The 14549-nt window shown below is 41.2% G+C and overlaps 1 protein-coding gene across 3 annotated transcripts in view; it reads left to right on the top strand.

Moving 5' to 3' along the window:
• eloal (elongin A, like) overlaps positions 1–14549 on the top strand; it is a 118462-nt gene that overhangs the window by 79098 nt on the left and 24815 nt on the right. For 2 of the 3 annotated variants that reach the window (XM_043679545.1, XM_043679526.1), the window contains 3 exons: positions 1116–1221; positions 6599–6754; positions 11830–11927. In XM_043679545.1, the coding sequence (XP_043535480.1) occupies positions 1116–1221; positions 6599–6754; positions 11830–11927 (360 nt within the window). The remainder of the gene's footprint in view (positions 1–1115; positions 1222–6598; positions 6755–11829; positions 11928–14549) is intronic. The other variant, XM_043679536.1, reaches the window with a different exon arrangement.

The following is a 14549-nucleotide window of genomic DNA, read 5'->3' as shown; positions in this document are numbered from 1 at the left end:
GGCAAGTGCGGGAAATTATAACATGGTAGTATGAGTGAATGTAAGTATGTGAGTAGAGAAACCTTTAGGAGGCAAATAGTAGGATGAGTGTTTGGATGTATGGGCCATCGAATTTGAGGGATCTGTGGCAACATTCATTTTGTTTTGATTTAAGCAAATCATTAGAATCACTACAGAAAGAGGCTATTCGGCCCATTGGTCTGCACCAACCCTTCAAACAGTAACCCATCCAGAATCTTCGTTACCCTGCATTTAGCATGGCTAATCCACCTGACTTTCACATCTTCAGACTATGGGAGGAAACGGGAGCACTTGGTGGAAACCCACGCAAACAAGGGGAGAATGTTCAAACTCCACGCAGACTGGAATCCCAAGGCTGGAACTGCACCCGAGCCCCTGTCCCAGAACTGGTCTGACTATAGGTTCTAAAGAGTGATAGTGAAACCTAAAAGATTAAGTCAAAATTATCTGTCATAGTAAACAGTGAGAAGGAATGTAGAAGGATTGCACATCCGGAGTAGGAGTATAATTGAATGTGAGGGGAAATGCTAGGAGGGAAAACACAATGAGAGGAAGCACTGTGGTTTTCTGTACAGGAATTAATTAGCAGGTGGAATTTTCAGAGACAATTGAATCATAGATGATAGTATATTTTAAATGGAAACTAGTTGAGCAATTTCCAAAAAACAAAGGGCAGGGAAGTGGAATTAAAGTTTGCAACAGTGGTTGAAGAACTAGCAGCAAACAAAATGGACTGATTGACCAGGATGTTAGAGTTTCTTGAATTTCGTTTGGACTTCAGAATCATGTAATTTAATTCCTAGAAACACAATGTTCACTAACATTCCATAAGATCACAAGCTATTGTCATCTTGATTTGTATTTCCCCCTCACTTTGCTACAACAGTATTGTGGAATTGACTATATGCGCCTGTCATTTTCTCTGCACTGATTGGCTGCATGCTGGGTTTTAGATAATGATGGGCTTGGAAGCAGTAGAAATGTTCTGTGCACTCTGTCTTTTAGTTTTTTTTTATGAGAAGTTGCATTGTTTTGCCAATAAAAGAAAAACCCAGTTCGATTTTAAAATACTTGGCTTTTTTCCTGTTCTGCAGGGGAAGATTGATATAAATACTCTGTTAGATATCCCGTTGCCTAAATTCCTACCAGATGTCGCTGATATGCCTTCTGATAGCCCACCTACATCTCCTATCAAGAAATGTAAGTGAATCATGAATATTTTAATCGGTACTTTTCCTTTATCTGTCGCTCTTATTTTCTGGTAATCTTTCCAGCATCTCTCACTTGTCTTGACAAAATAATTGGAAGATAAAGTTGGATAGGTTGGGCCTGCATGCATTAGAATTTGAGCTCAGAACTAAGAGACAGAATTTAAGATTTAGATTAGATTCCCTACAGTGTGGGAACTGGCCCTTCAGCCCAACAAGTCCACACCGACCCTTCGAAGAGTAACCCACCCAGACCCATTCCCCTCTGACTAACGCACCTAACACTATGGGCAATTTAGCATGGCCAATTCACCTAACCTGCACATCTTTGGACTGTGGGAGGAAACCAGGTGCTGTGAGGCAGCAGTGCTAACCACTGAGCCACTGTGCTGCCTCCATATTTTTAAGAGACCTCATCTTTTTAAAAGGGAAACATTTTCCTCCAAGGGTCATTACATCTGTAGAATTCTATTTTAAAGATAGTTGTGGCAGACTCATTAGTATTTTCAAGAGTTAGTTGGGTAGATTCTTTGTGAACAGAGAGTTCGAAGGAATGAGGGATGGGGGGTGGACAATAAAATCAAGGTCATAATCTGATCAGATCTTACCAAATGGCAGAGCAGCCTTGAGTGGTCAAATGGCTTACTCCTACCTCTAACCCATGTGGTCACTTATTAATCTAGACTTTAAAGCTAGATAACATGAATGTCTTCAACCAACACACATAGCTTGGTATTCTTGAATGTGACAGGATCTCTGTGATGCTGAACTAATATATATTTCACTTTTCCCATACAGTGAGGCATCTGACCTCCTTATTAGTGCATACTCATGATTTGAGATCAGAAACTCTCTCAAATTTCCTTTTGATGTTTATTTAATGTAGAGGTGAAATGGGTGCAAGAGTAGACTACATTCACTTGAGTTTGTTCTACTCTTTAAAGAGATCATGGCTGATTAGAATACTCCACAATCCTGCCTACCCACATTAACCTTTCACCCTGTTGGTTATCAAGAGTCTATCCACATCCGGCTTAAAAATATTGAAGAAAGTGTTCCAGACACAAGACACTTGAGAAAAACTTCTCCATATCTCTGTCTTAAGTGGGTGATACCTCGTTCTGAAATCTTCCACTAGAGCAACTAGGTTTTCCATATGTCAAGACCCCAACATGATCTTTTGTTTCAATGAAGTTAGCGCTTATTCTTCTCCCACAAATACAAGTCTAGCCTGTCTAACATTTCCTCAAATAGATTAGATTAGATTCCCTACAGTTTGGAAACGGGCCCTTCGGCCCAACTAGTCCACACCAATCCTCCAAAGAGTAACCCATCCAGACCCATTTCCCTTTGACTAATGCACCTAACACTATGGGCAATTTAGCATGGCTAATTCACCTGACCTGCACATCTTTGAACTGTGGGAGGAAACCAGAGCACCCTGAGGAAGCCCACGCAGACTCAGGGAAAATGTGCAAACTCCACACACAGACAATCGCCCGAGGCTGGAATTGAACCTGGGACCCTGGTGCTATAAGGCAGCAGTGCTAACCACTGAGCCACCATGCCGTCAGTTTAGTAATTGTGCCCATTGCAGGAATTAGTCTAGTTAACCTTCCTTGTACTTCTTCCAAGACATTACATCCTTTTCTTAGATAAGGAGACCAATACTATACACAGTACTTCAGATGTGATCTCACTAATGCTCTATATAACTGATCCATAACATCCCTACTTTTGTACTCCATTCCTCTTGTAATAAAACTAACACTGTGTGAGCTTTCCTAATTACTTGCTGACCCTCCATACTAACCTTCTACAGTGCTATTGGATATATCTGTCAGGTTCAGAAGTTTTGAAGATGGTGGCTATTATAGTTAGGAATTTGTTCAGATCAAGCAATTGAGGTAGACAGATACGGTTGTTTGGATATAAGTGTAGAGCATCATGTCAACTGTCTGGTCACCTCAGGGTGTAAGTAACCATTAACTTTAGGGCAGTCTGTGTAATAACGAAATGAAAAGTAAGGAACTTCTCAAAAGCTGCAGTGTTTCAGTTATGTAGGTCAACTGTAAATAGGTCACTAGGCAGTTTTAATGAGGTACTGTGTAACTGGAAGCTGACTGATCGGCTGTAAGTAATTTGTGATTCAAATGTTCTTCTAGGGTGAATGACCTGCTGAAGCACAGCTGGTAACAGTGAGCTGAGAACCGACTGTGGACTTTTAAAATGGCAGTTTGACTGGAAATTAGTTTATGTGCACATTGGCACAGAGATAAACAGCTGGAGCACGCACATTTATGGTTCAAAAACATGAAAAGGAGGTGTTTTGTATTGCTGGACAGTTTAAAATTTAATGTGGGAAGGAGCTGTATTGCTACATGAACCAAACTGGAGCAGCTGTCCAAGCAGAGAGAATTTGAACCGATACAAAGGGAATCTGAAGGTTCCGAATTTAAATGATAAGTTAGAGAAAAGAGGGATTGAGAAAAATGATCAGAGTCCTAAAAAAGAAGTTAAGACCTTTTAAACTCAATACAGAAGTAGTTGTGGGATATAATTGTTGTATGTTTTTAAAGCATGCCTCTATTACTTTCATCAGGACTATCAGCAAAGTATGAATAGTACAGCTTTCAGTAGTGCTGTACAACAGGGTTTAAATAGTTTGGTTGGGGATGGATACCAAGTGATACAAAATGGTAGAAAATTTAGAGTGATGAACAGTTTTTAGTTAGTAAATGGAGAAATAAACCAAAGCATGCTGGGATGCTGTTTGAATGAAGGAATGTTAATTCAGGTATGTTAGGCTATGTGTGCAAGTAACATATGAGTTATGATTTAATGGCTATAATGGAGATCTGGCTTGAACATGAGCAGAGAGATCCTATTCGCCTGAGCAGAACATTCCTTGGTTTCAATGCATTCATAAGGAATGGGGAAAGGAAAAAGAAAAGAAGGTGTTAGTGATGGTATTGATTTAAGGTTAATTTGCAGTTCTACACGGGTGATATACTGGAAAACTCTATTTTGGACAAAAAAAAGTAGTTTTTCATGCAGTCTACAACAGAGTCCCAAAGAGCGAAGGCAACAAATATAAAAGCAATGGAACATTTAAAGTAGGAAAATGAATAGTTTTAGAAGACGTTTATCAGGATGGTGGTAAAGATTAGAAACTTAAATTATGCTGAGATTGTGAGCTGTGATTATTCTCATTGGAGGAAGGAAGGTTAAGGCCAAATCTAATAGATCTTCAGAATACTGAGGTATTTTAGTAGACCGACTTGAGAAAAACTATTTGCTGGAGAGTGGTTCAGGAACCAGATGTTCTTGTGCTTTTACCAATTATTTTAAACCAGGGACTATTCAGAATGTAGTTGGGGTTGCTGGTCTTTGAGAGAGCTAGTCAGATGAACTGGAGGGGCAGAGATTGGGTCCAGCTTCAGACTGGTTGTACAGGTATGGGCATTGTCAATAAAATGTTCCTGTTCAGATATACCATTTGTCTACCCGGTATATAATTCCTGGTTCCAAAGCAAACACCAACATGAGAAAATGCAGAGAAATGTATCCTCGCATTTTAAGGTTTGAAATTAAATTTCATAGGAGTTTGCAAAAGAATATTAGGAATGTACCTGAAAAATAATTTTGTGGAGGAAGTGCTGGGGTTAGGAACTAAATTGGAATAACTCTTTAAAAGGGCCAGCAGACATTTGACAGGCCAAACATCCTCTGCTGCATTAAGATTCTGTGAATAGGGCACATGGAGTGGAAATTGTCTATACGTGAATGCATGCAGCAAAGTAATAAAACAATAATGTTAGCTGTACAAATTCAGTTTGAAGAACTTAATTTAATGACACTATAAAAATATGCCAGGTTGCAGGATCTTTAGAAGGGAGAAGCAAATTGAGGAAAGAGAAGGAGCAATTACGTTGATTATAAAAAAAGAACAATTGCAACATCAAAAGAATTCAGTATGCAAGATTACAAAGGAATTCAGGTAGTAAAAACAATATGGGTAAAACTAAACACAGAGAAGGATGCAAGACTTAGAGTCATAGAGATGTACAGCATGGAAGCTGACCCTTCGGTCCAACACGTCCATGCCAACCAGATATCTCAACCCAATCTAGTTCCATCTGCTAGCACCCGGCCCATTTCCCTCCAAACCCTTCCTATTCAAATACCCATCCAAATGCCTTTTTAAATATTGTAATTGGAGCAGCCTCCACCACTTCCTCTGGCAGCTCATTCCATACACTCTGTGAAAAAGTCGCTGCTTGGGTCTCTTTTATATCTTTCCCCTCTCACCCTAAACCTATGCCCTCTAGTTCTGGACTCCCTGGCCCCAGGGAAAAGGCTTTGTCTATTTATCCTATCGATGCCCCTCATGATTTTGTAAACCTCTATAAGCTCACTCCTCAGCCTCCAACCCTCCAGGGAAAACAGCCCCAGCCTGTTCAGCCTCTCCCTGTAGCTCAGATCCTCCAACCCTGGCAACATCCTTGTAAATCTTTTCTGAACCCTTTCAAGTTTCACAACATCTTTCTGATAGGAAGGAGACCAGAATTGCACGCAATATTCTAACAGTGGCCTAACCCATGTCCTGTACGGCCGCAATATGATGTCCCAACTCCTGTGTTCAATACTCTGACCAATAAAAGAAAGCATACCAAACTCTGCCTTCACTATCCTATCTATCTGCTACTCCACTTTCAAGGAGCTATGAACCTGCATTCCAAGGTGTCTTTGTTCAGCAACACTCCCTAGGACCTTACCATTAAGTGTATAAGTCCTGCTAAGATTTGCTTTCCCAAAATGTAGCACCTCACATTTGTACTTGTCCACAATGGATAACACAGGCAGTTTTATCTATTATGAATGGTGGAATGGGACACAATGTTGCATTAATGGCTTATTCTTGTTACTAATTCCTAAAATTTAGTTAAGCAAAAATATGCAGAAACAGATTCACGAGAATGGTTCTAAGGATAAGGAACTTCCAAATAGATAGAGGCAATTGGAACTGTCTTTGTTTTGAAGAGAAGGTTTAATTGAAGGATTCGAAATTGTGGGGCCGGGGATAGAGTCGATAATGAGAAACTAATTGGCAGAAAAAGCAGTGGAGACGTGAGAAAAAACTTGCCTGTGCAATGAGTGGATAGGATCTGGAATGCACTGCATGAGGGTGTGGTAGAGGCAGGTTTAACCAAGGCATTGAAGAGAGAATTGGACTATTATCTGAAAAGAAAATGTGCAGAGTTGCAGGAGAAAGCCCTAGGCGCTTTTAGAGTCAGTACATATGTTGTAACCATTCAGCGATTCTGTGATCTGAAACTGACATAGACTTTTTCTCCTTTTTACACCAGCAGCGATGTCCAGTGTTCCTGAGAGCACCATGGAGTTTACTGGTCGAAGATTAAACTGTAAAATGCAAGTGTACTCTGGCTCCAAAACGACAAATATTATGAAGATGATGTCTCTGTATGAACAGTGCATTCGAGTCCTACAGAACAACATTGACTGTAAGGAATTGGGAAGGGATGACGTGTCTTCAATTTTTAAAAAAAACTAAGGGAGAAATAGAAAAGACACACAATATGATATTAATATGACATAATCAGACTGGTGTCTTTTTAACGTAATCGTAGTGTCGTACAACACGAAAACAGACCCTTCAGTCCAACTTGTCTGCGCCAGCCAGATATCTTAAACTGATCCAGATCGATTTGGCAGCATTTGACCCATATCCCTCTAAACCCTTCCTATTCATTTACCCATTCAGATGCCTTTTAAATGTTGCAATTGTACCAGCCTCCTCCACTTCCTCTGGCTGCTCGTTCCATACACTCAGCACCCTGTGCATGAAAAGGTTGCCCCTTGGGTCCCTTTTAAATCTTTCTCCTCTTACTGTAAACAGATGCCCTGTAGTTTTGGACCCACCCCCTATCCTGGGGAAAATACCTTGACAATTCACCCTATCCATGCCCCTCAAGATTGTATGAACTTCTATAATGTCATTCCTCAGCCTCTGATACTCTAGCGAAAATAACCTCCGCGTATTCAGCCTCTCCTTTATAACTCAAATCCTCCAATCCTGGCAACATCCTTGTAAATCTTTTCTGAACCCTTTCAAGTTTCACAACATCCTTTCTATAGGAGGGAGACTAGAATTGTACTCCGTATTCCAAAAGTGGTATAACCAGTGTCCTATACAGCAATATGACCTCCCAAATCTTATACTGAATGCACTGACCAATAAAGGCAAACATACCAAAGGTCACCTTCACTATCCTGTCTACCTGAAACTCTCTTTTCAAGGAACTATGAACTTGCACTTGAAGGCTTCTTTGTTCAGCAACACTCTCCAGGACCTGAGCATTAAGTGTATACGTCCTGCCCTGATTTGCCTTTTCAAAATGCAGAACCTCTCTCTTATCTAAATTAAACTCCATCTGCCACTCAGCTCATTGACCCTTCTGATCAAGGTTCCATTGTAATCTGAGGTATGCTTCTTCACTGTCCATGACACATCCATGTCATCTGCAAACTTACTAACTATATCTCCTATTTTCACATCCAAATCATTTATATAAAAGACGAAAAGCAGTAGACCCAGCAATGATCCTTGTGGAACACCACTGGTCACAGGCCTTCAGTCTGAAAAGCAATCCTCCACATCCTACTTTTGAGCCAATTTTGCATCCTACTAGCTAGATCTCCCTGAATTCCGTATGATCTAACCTTGCTAATCAGTCTACCATGAGGAAACTTGTCACACTCCTTACTGAGGTCCTTATAGATCACACCCACTGCTCTGCCATCATTAATCCTCTTTGTTAATTCAAAAAGAATCAATCAAGTTAGAGAGAGACAATTTCCCAAGCACAAAGCTATGTTGACTACGCGTAGTCAGTCCTTGCCTTTCCAAATACATGCATGTCCTGTCCCTCAGGATCCTTTCAATCAACTTCCAATCATTGGTGTTAGGCGCATTGGTCTATAGTTCCCTGGCTTTCCTTACCCCCTTTTTAAAATCATGGCACACATTAGCCAACCTACAGTCTTCCCGCATCTCATCTGTGCCTATTGATGACACAAATATCCCATGATTTGGAGGTGTTGGTCTTGGACTGGGTTAGACAAGGTCAAAAATCACAAGACATCTGGCTGTAGTCCAACAGGTTTATTTGAAAATGCAAGCTTTTGGAGCCTCTCTTTCAGGTGTTGAAGAGTGAACCTCCGAAATCTTGCGTTTTCAAATAAACCTGTTGGACAATAACCTAGTGTCACAAGACATCTGGCTGTAGTCCAACAGGTTTATTTGAAAATGCAAGCTTTTGGAGCCTCTCTTTCAGGTGTTGAAGAGTGAACCTCCAAAATCTTGCGTTTCAAATAAACCTGTTGGACAATAACCTAGTGTCATGAGGTCTTTGACAAATATCTCACCAAGGGGGTGAGCAATAACTTTCCTAGCTTTCCAGAGTTCTAGTGTAGACCTGATCAAGTCCTGGGAACTTATCCACCCTTACACATTTTAAGAAGCTCAGCACCATCAGCTCTGTAATTTGCACATTTTTGAAGATGTCACTATTTATTTTCCCATGTTTTCTGTCTTCCATATCCTTCTCTACACTGAACTCTAATGCATCATACTCATTTAGTATCTCCCTATCTCCTGTGGTTCCACATATAGGCAGTTTTGCTGATTTTTACCCTTTTGTCCTTAATATGTTTGTAGAATCCCTTCGAATTCTCCTTCACCCTATTTGTCAAAGTTATCTCACTTTTGTTAAGTATACTTCTAACCTCCTTATACTCCTCTAGGGATTCACTCGATCTTTGCTGTCTATTCCTGACATATGCTTCCTCCTTTTTCTTAACCAAAACCTCAACTTCTCTTGTGATCCAGAATTCTCTACATCTACCAACCTTGCCATTTACACTAACAGGAACATATTGTCTCTGAACTCTCGATCTCATTTTTGAAGGCTTCCCACTTCCAGCCACTCCTTTACCTAAGAATATTTACCCCCAATTAACTTTTGAAAGTTCTTCTCTAATACCGTCAAAATTGGCCCTCCTCCACTTTAGACCTTTCATTTTTAGATTCGGTCCATTCTTTTCCATCACCATTTTGAAACTAGTAAAATTATAATCCCTAATGCCAAAGCGCTCCCCCACTGACACCTCAGTCACCTGCCTTGTTTTATTTCCCAAGAATAGGTCAAGTTTTGCAGTTTACATAGTAGGTACATCCGCATACAGAGAATTTTCTTGTATGCACTTAACAAATTCCTCTCCATCCAAGCCCTTAACACTATGGCAGTCCCAGTCTATGTTTGGAATATTAAAATCCACATTACCGCCCTATTATTCTTACATATAAGTGCTTTAGAATTGGTTGCAGGTTTTGATTTATTAATATGTAAATCCCAGCACTACTTTCAAGTCACAATCCCAAGACAACTTAAGGTAGCCATGATGAGGACATGTCGATGTGGGACTGGGGTGGGCAAAGTTTAAAAAATCTCTCAAAACCAGGTTATAATCCAACAGGTTTATTTGGAAGTTTTAGCTTTCAGAGCACTGCCTGATGAAGGAGCAGTGCTCTGAAAGCTAACATTTCTGAATAAATCTGTTGGACTATAACCTGGTGTTGTGTGATTTTTTTAATTATTAAGAAAGTGACATCTTAATCAGACAATGCATTCAAGGTGTGAGGTTAGAATCTGTATGTATTCCAACCTTGAGTCAGAATACTGGTTCTATTTCCAAAGTAGGAATTTATAAATTGTCACATGGATTATAAAAAATATTGACTGCAGACAGATTGTGTGCTTTTTGAACAAAGTAGAATATTTCTGCAAATGCAAATTTACCCCATAGGCGTGTGTGTTTGTGTATACATGTGAAGGAGAGAGAGAGAAAATGCTTGATAGTCTGCATGAGTTATCTGCCTATGAGATTGTGTACACGCACGGGTGTTGTGTGGGGGATGGGTGGGTGTGTGTGTGCCTGAGAGTGTGTGTGTGTACATTGTAGTAGGGCCACCTCTAGTATGACATGACCCCAAGGTCCAGGTTGAGGCCATCTCATGGGTACCAAATACATATTAATGAATCAAAAACTGCAACCCATTCTAAAAGATGAAAGACTCAACAGCAATCTCGGTTTGTTCAATATATCACATCAGTGTATGACACCATGAGTTTTTGCTATAAATTCTCCTCTAGCTGCCTGTCAAAGGAGCAGAGCTCCAGAAGCTAGTATTTCCAGATAAACCTGTTGGACTATAATCTGGTATTGTGTGATTTTTAACTTTGTCTCCCCCAGTCCAACACTGGCACCTCCACATCATTCTCTTCATACGTTCTTGTTCTCTGAAGCCGTTTTCTGACCTCGACACATGGTCACTTCTCCTGCGTGCTCTCACTCTTCTCCCATTTAAAAAGTATAATTGTTTTTGATTTGTTTAAACCTCTTTATTCTCTCTCAGCACATAATAAAATCTGGAAAATCGATAATCACTACTTTTATTTTGTTTTTTTTCTCTGGACACTTTGCTCTCGAACAGGCAAAACATAATTAAAGACGCATTTTGTTCAAGTCCAATTGGGTTGAATTCAAATGTGCAAATAGCATACATTTATTATACGCCAGTCAAATGTGATTTGTTTTCATTTGTTCACAAGATCTGATCACACTGGCTAGACCATCATTTGTTGCCCATCTCTAATTGCCCTTAAAATGAAAATATCTAATACTGTAATCTAAAATGAGGGGAGGTAGTGGTGATGTCACTGGACTAGTAATCCAGAATGCTAGCCTAAAGTTCTGAGGACATTGGTTCAGATCTCACCAGGGCAGACAGTGAAATTTGAATTCAATTTAAAAAAGATCTGAAATAAAAAAAAGGTCATGTAACCCCTGTCAATTATTGTACCAACCTATCTGGTTTACAAATGTCCTTTAGGGAAGGTAACCTGCTATCCTTACCCAGCCTGGCCTACGTGTGACTGCAGACCTACAGCAATGTAGCTGACTCTTGACTAGCTTGTGGGTAACTAGGGGGTGAGCAGTAAATGCTGGTTTAGCCAGCGGCAGCATAGTGGCTCAGTGGTTAGTGCGCTGCCTCATAGTGCCAGGGACCCAGGTTCAATTCCAGCACCTGTGACTGCTTGGAATTTACATGTTCGCCCCATCTCTGCATGGGTTTCCTCCAAGTGCTCCTGTTTCCTCAAAGGTCTGTAAATTAGGTGGATTGGCCATGCTAAATTGTCCATAGTGTCCAGGGATGCATAGGCTAGGTGGATTAGCCATGCAGCGTTACAGAGCTAGGGTAGAAGGATGGGTCTGGTTGGATGCTCTTTGGAGGATCAGTGTGGACTTGATGGGCTGAATGGTTTGTTTCTGTATTGTAAGGGTTGTATGATTCTAAATTCCAAAGCAATGAAATGTAGTAATGGCTAAGCTCCATCCAGATTTTTATTTTTGTAACTGAAGCAGTTATGGGTAGTCTTAACTGTTAATTGTCTACAAAATGACAAAAAGATGATCATTTCAATTTTAATTTTTTTCCTCTTCCTTCACCAACCAGCTATTCATGAAGTAGGAGGGGTCCCATTTGAAATTATTGAGCCAGTTTTGGGGCGATGTACTCCAGAACAGCTCTTTCGAATTGAGGAATGCAACCCGGTGAGAGAACCTGTTATGTAAGACCTTGTTAATAATGCCAAATAGATAGCAATTGCCAAGGATTATTTAAGAATTTGTTCTTTAAACAACACACTCTGGCACTCCTTAAGAAAAGCACAAGCAATAATTTTATCAATTGTCAGTCTTTGTCTTAATATCATGTTGATTTATTCTGCCATTAATGATTACTCTGAACTAATGCCTTCTTTACCAAAGGCGTTCCCACTTCCTTTTGCCTTTTGTTCAATTTTGTATTTTAAACACTCATACTCTCTGATATATTGCTGCATTTTCTGAAAAACTGACCTTTGTTGTTATACAAAGAGCCATAATAGACAGGCAGGAGGCTTGAAGAACACAGGCGAGGTAGCATCAGGAGGTAGAGAAGCCGTCTTTTCGGGGGTAACCCTTCTGTGGGTGGGTGTGGGGGAGCTGCAGATAAAGGGGGAAGTGGGGGCAGGGTGGTGAAGTGGGGAAAGGTGAAGAAAGGCAGAGGGAATGACTTGATTGGTCAAGGGAGGAATGAATCTGGTTGGTGGAAAGGAGGGGGAGGGGCTGGGAAGGGAGTCAGAGGATAGGGAGGGAGGTTATTTGAAATTGGAGAACTCAATGTGGAGTCCTCTGGGCTGTAGGCTGCTCGGGTGGAAAATTAGGTGTTCCTCCAATTTGTGCTGTGGTTCATTTTGTCAATGGAGGAGGCCAAGGATAGTCATGTCGGAAAAGGAATGGTTGGGGGAATTGAAATGAAATTGAATGAAATAGCAATCGCCTTGATGCCAGCTATTTTGGTAGCTATATTGGAATGGCTTCTCTAAAGGAACACAAGTCTTCAGTGTTCTTACCACAGTACTGTTAGGGCGTACAATCATTTCCAATGTGTAGTGTCTTCAATCATTTCTCGAGATCATAAGAAAACCAGGTTCTGTGGTACTAGACACCTCAAGAGGAGGCAGAGGTGGATACATGCTGAAGCACTAATATAGTTCCTCTACTGCCTTCCATTGAAAGAGTTGTAGAGGAGTACAGCATGGTCCAACTTCTCCATGTCAACCAGATATCGCAACCCAATCCCTGCCAGTACCCTGTCCATATCCCTCCACACCCTCCTTATTCATATACCCATCCAAATGCCTTTTAAATGTTGCAATTGTACTAGCCTCCACCACTTTCTCTGGCAGCGCATTCCATAGACGTACCACCTTCTGCGTAAATAAGTTGTCCCTTAGGTGTCATAGAGATGTCTTTTATATCTTTCCCCCTCTCCCCCTAAACCTATGCCCTCTAGTTCTGGACTCCTCCACCCCAGGGAAGAGACTTTGTCTATTTATGCTATCCATGCACCTCATGATTTTAGAAACCTCTAAGGTCATCCCTCACTGTCTGACGCTCCAGGTAAAACAGCCCCAGCCTGTTCAGCCTCTCCCTATAGTTCAAATCCTCCAACACTGACAACATCCTTGTAAATTTTTTCTGAACCCTTTCAAGTTTCACAACATCCTTACGATAGGAAGGGGACCAGAATTGCACACAATATTCCAAAAGTGGCCTAACCAATGTCCTGTACAGCCACAACATGACCTCCCAATTCCTGTGCTCAATACTCTGACCAATGAAGGAAAGCATACCAAACATCTTCATCACTTTCCTATCTCCCTGCGACACTGCTTTCAATAGACAATAGGTGCAGGAGTAGGCCATTCTGCCCTTCGAGCCTGCACCACCATTCAATATGATTATGGCTGATTATCCTGTTCTTGCCTTATCTCCATAACCCTTGATTCCATTATCCTTGAGAGCTCTATCCAACTCTTTCTTAATTGAATCCAGAGACTGGGCCTCCACTGCCCTCTGGGGCAGAGCATTCCACACAGCCACCACTCTCTGGGTGAAGAAGTTTCTCCTCATCTCTGTCCTAAATGGTCTACCCCGTATTTTTAAGCTGTGTCCTCTGTTTCGGCACTCACCCCGCAGCGGAAACATGTTGCCTGCCGCCAGAGTGTCCAATCCTTTGATCATCTTATATGTCTCAACCAGATCCCCTCTCAGTCTTCTAAACTCAAGGGTACACAAGCCCAGTCGCTCCAGTCTTTCAGTGTAAGGTAATCCCGCCATTCCAGGAATTCACCTCGTGAACCTACGCTGCATTCCCTCAATAGCCAGAATGTCTCTCCTCAAATTTGGAGACCAGAACTGCACACAGTACTCCAGGTGTGGTCTCACCAGGGCCCTGTACAGCTGCAGAAGGACCTCTTTGCTTCTATACTCAATCCCTCTTGTTATGAAGGCCAGCATGCTATTAGCCTTCTTCACTACCTGCTGTACCTGCATGCTTACCTTCATTGAGTGGTGTACAAGAACCCCCAGATCTCTCTGTACTGCCCCTTTACCTAAATTGATTCCACTTAGGTGGTAATCTGCCTTCCTGTTCTTGCCACCAAAGTGGATAAGGATCCATTTATCCACGTGAAAGTGCATCTGCCATGCATCTGAGCACTCACCTAACTTGTCCAGGTCACCCTGTAATCTCCTAACATCCTCATCACATTTCACCCTGCCACCCAGCTGATGAAATTTGCGAATGTTATTGCTAATACCATCTTCTATATCATTAACATATATTGT

This window comes from Chiloscyllium plagiosum, chromosome 3, assembly GCF_004010195.1.
Source record: "Chiloscyllium plagiosum isolate BGI_BamShark_2017 chromosome 3, ASM401019v2, whole genome shotgun sequence".
Lineage (NCBI taxonomy): Eukaryota > Metazoa > Chordata > Chondrichthyes > Orectolobiformes > Hemiscylliidae > Chiloscyllium > Chiloscyllium plagiosum.
Note: the sequence above shows the minus strand (reverse complement) of the source record. Positions and strands in the feature narration are given on the sequence as shown.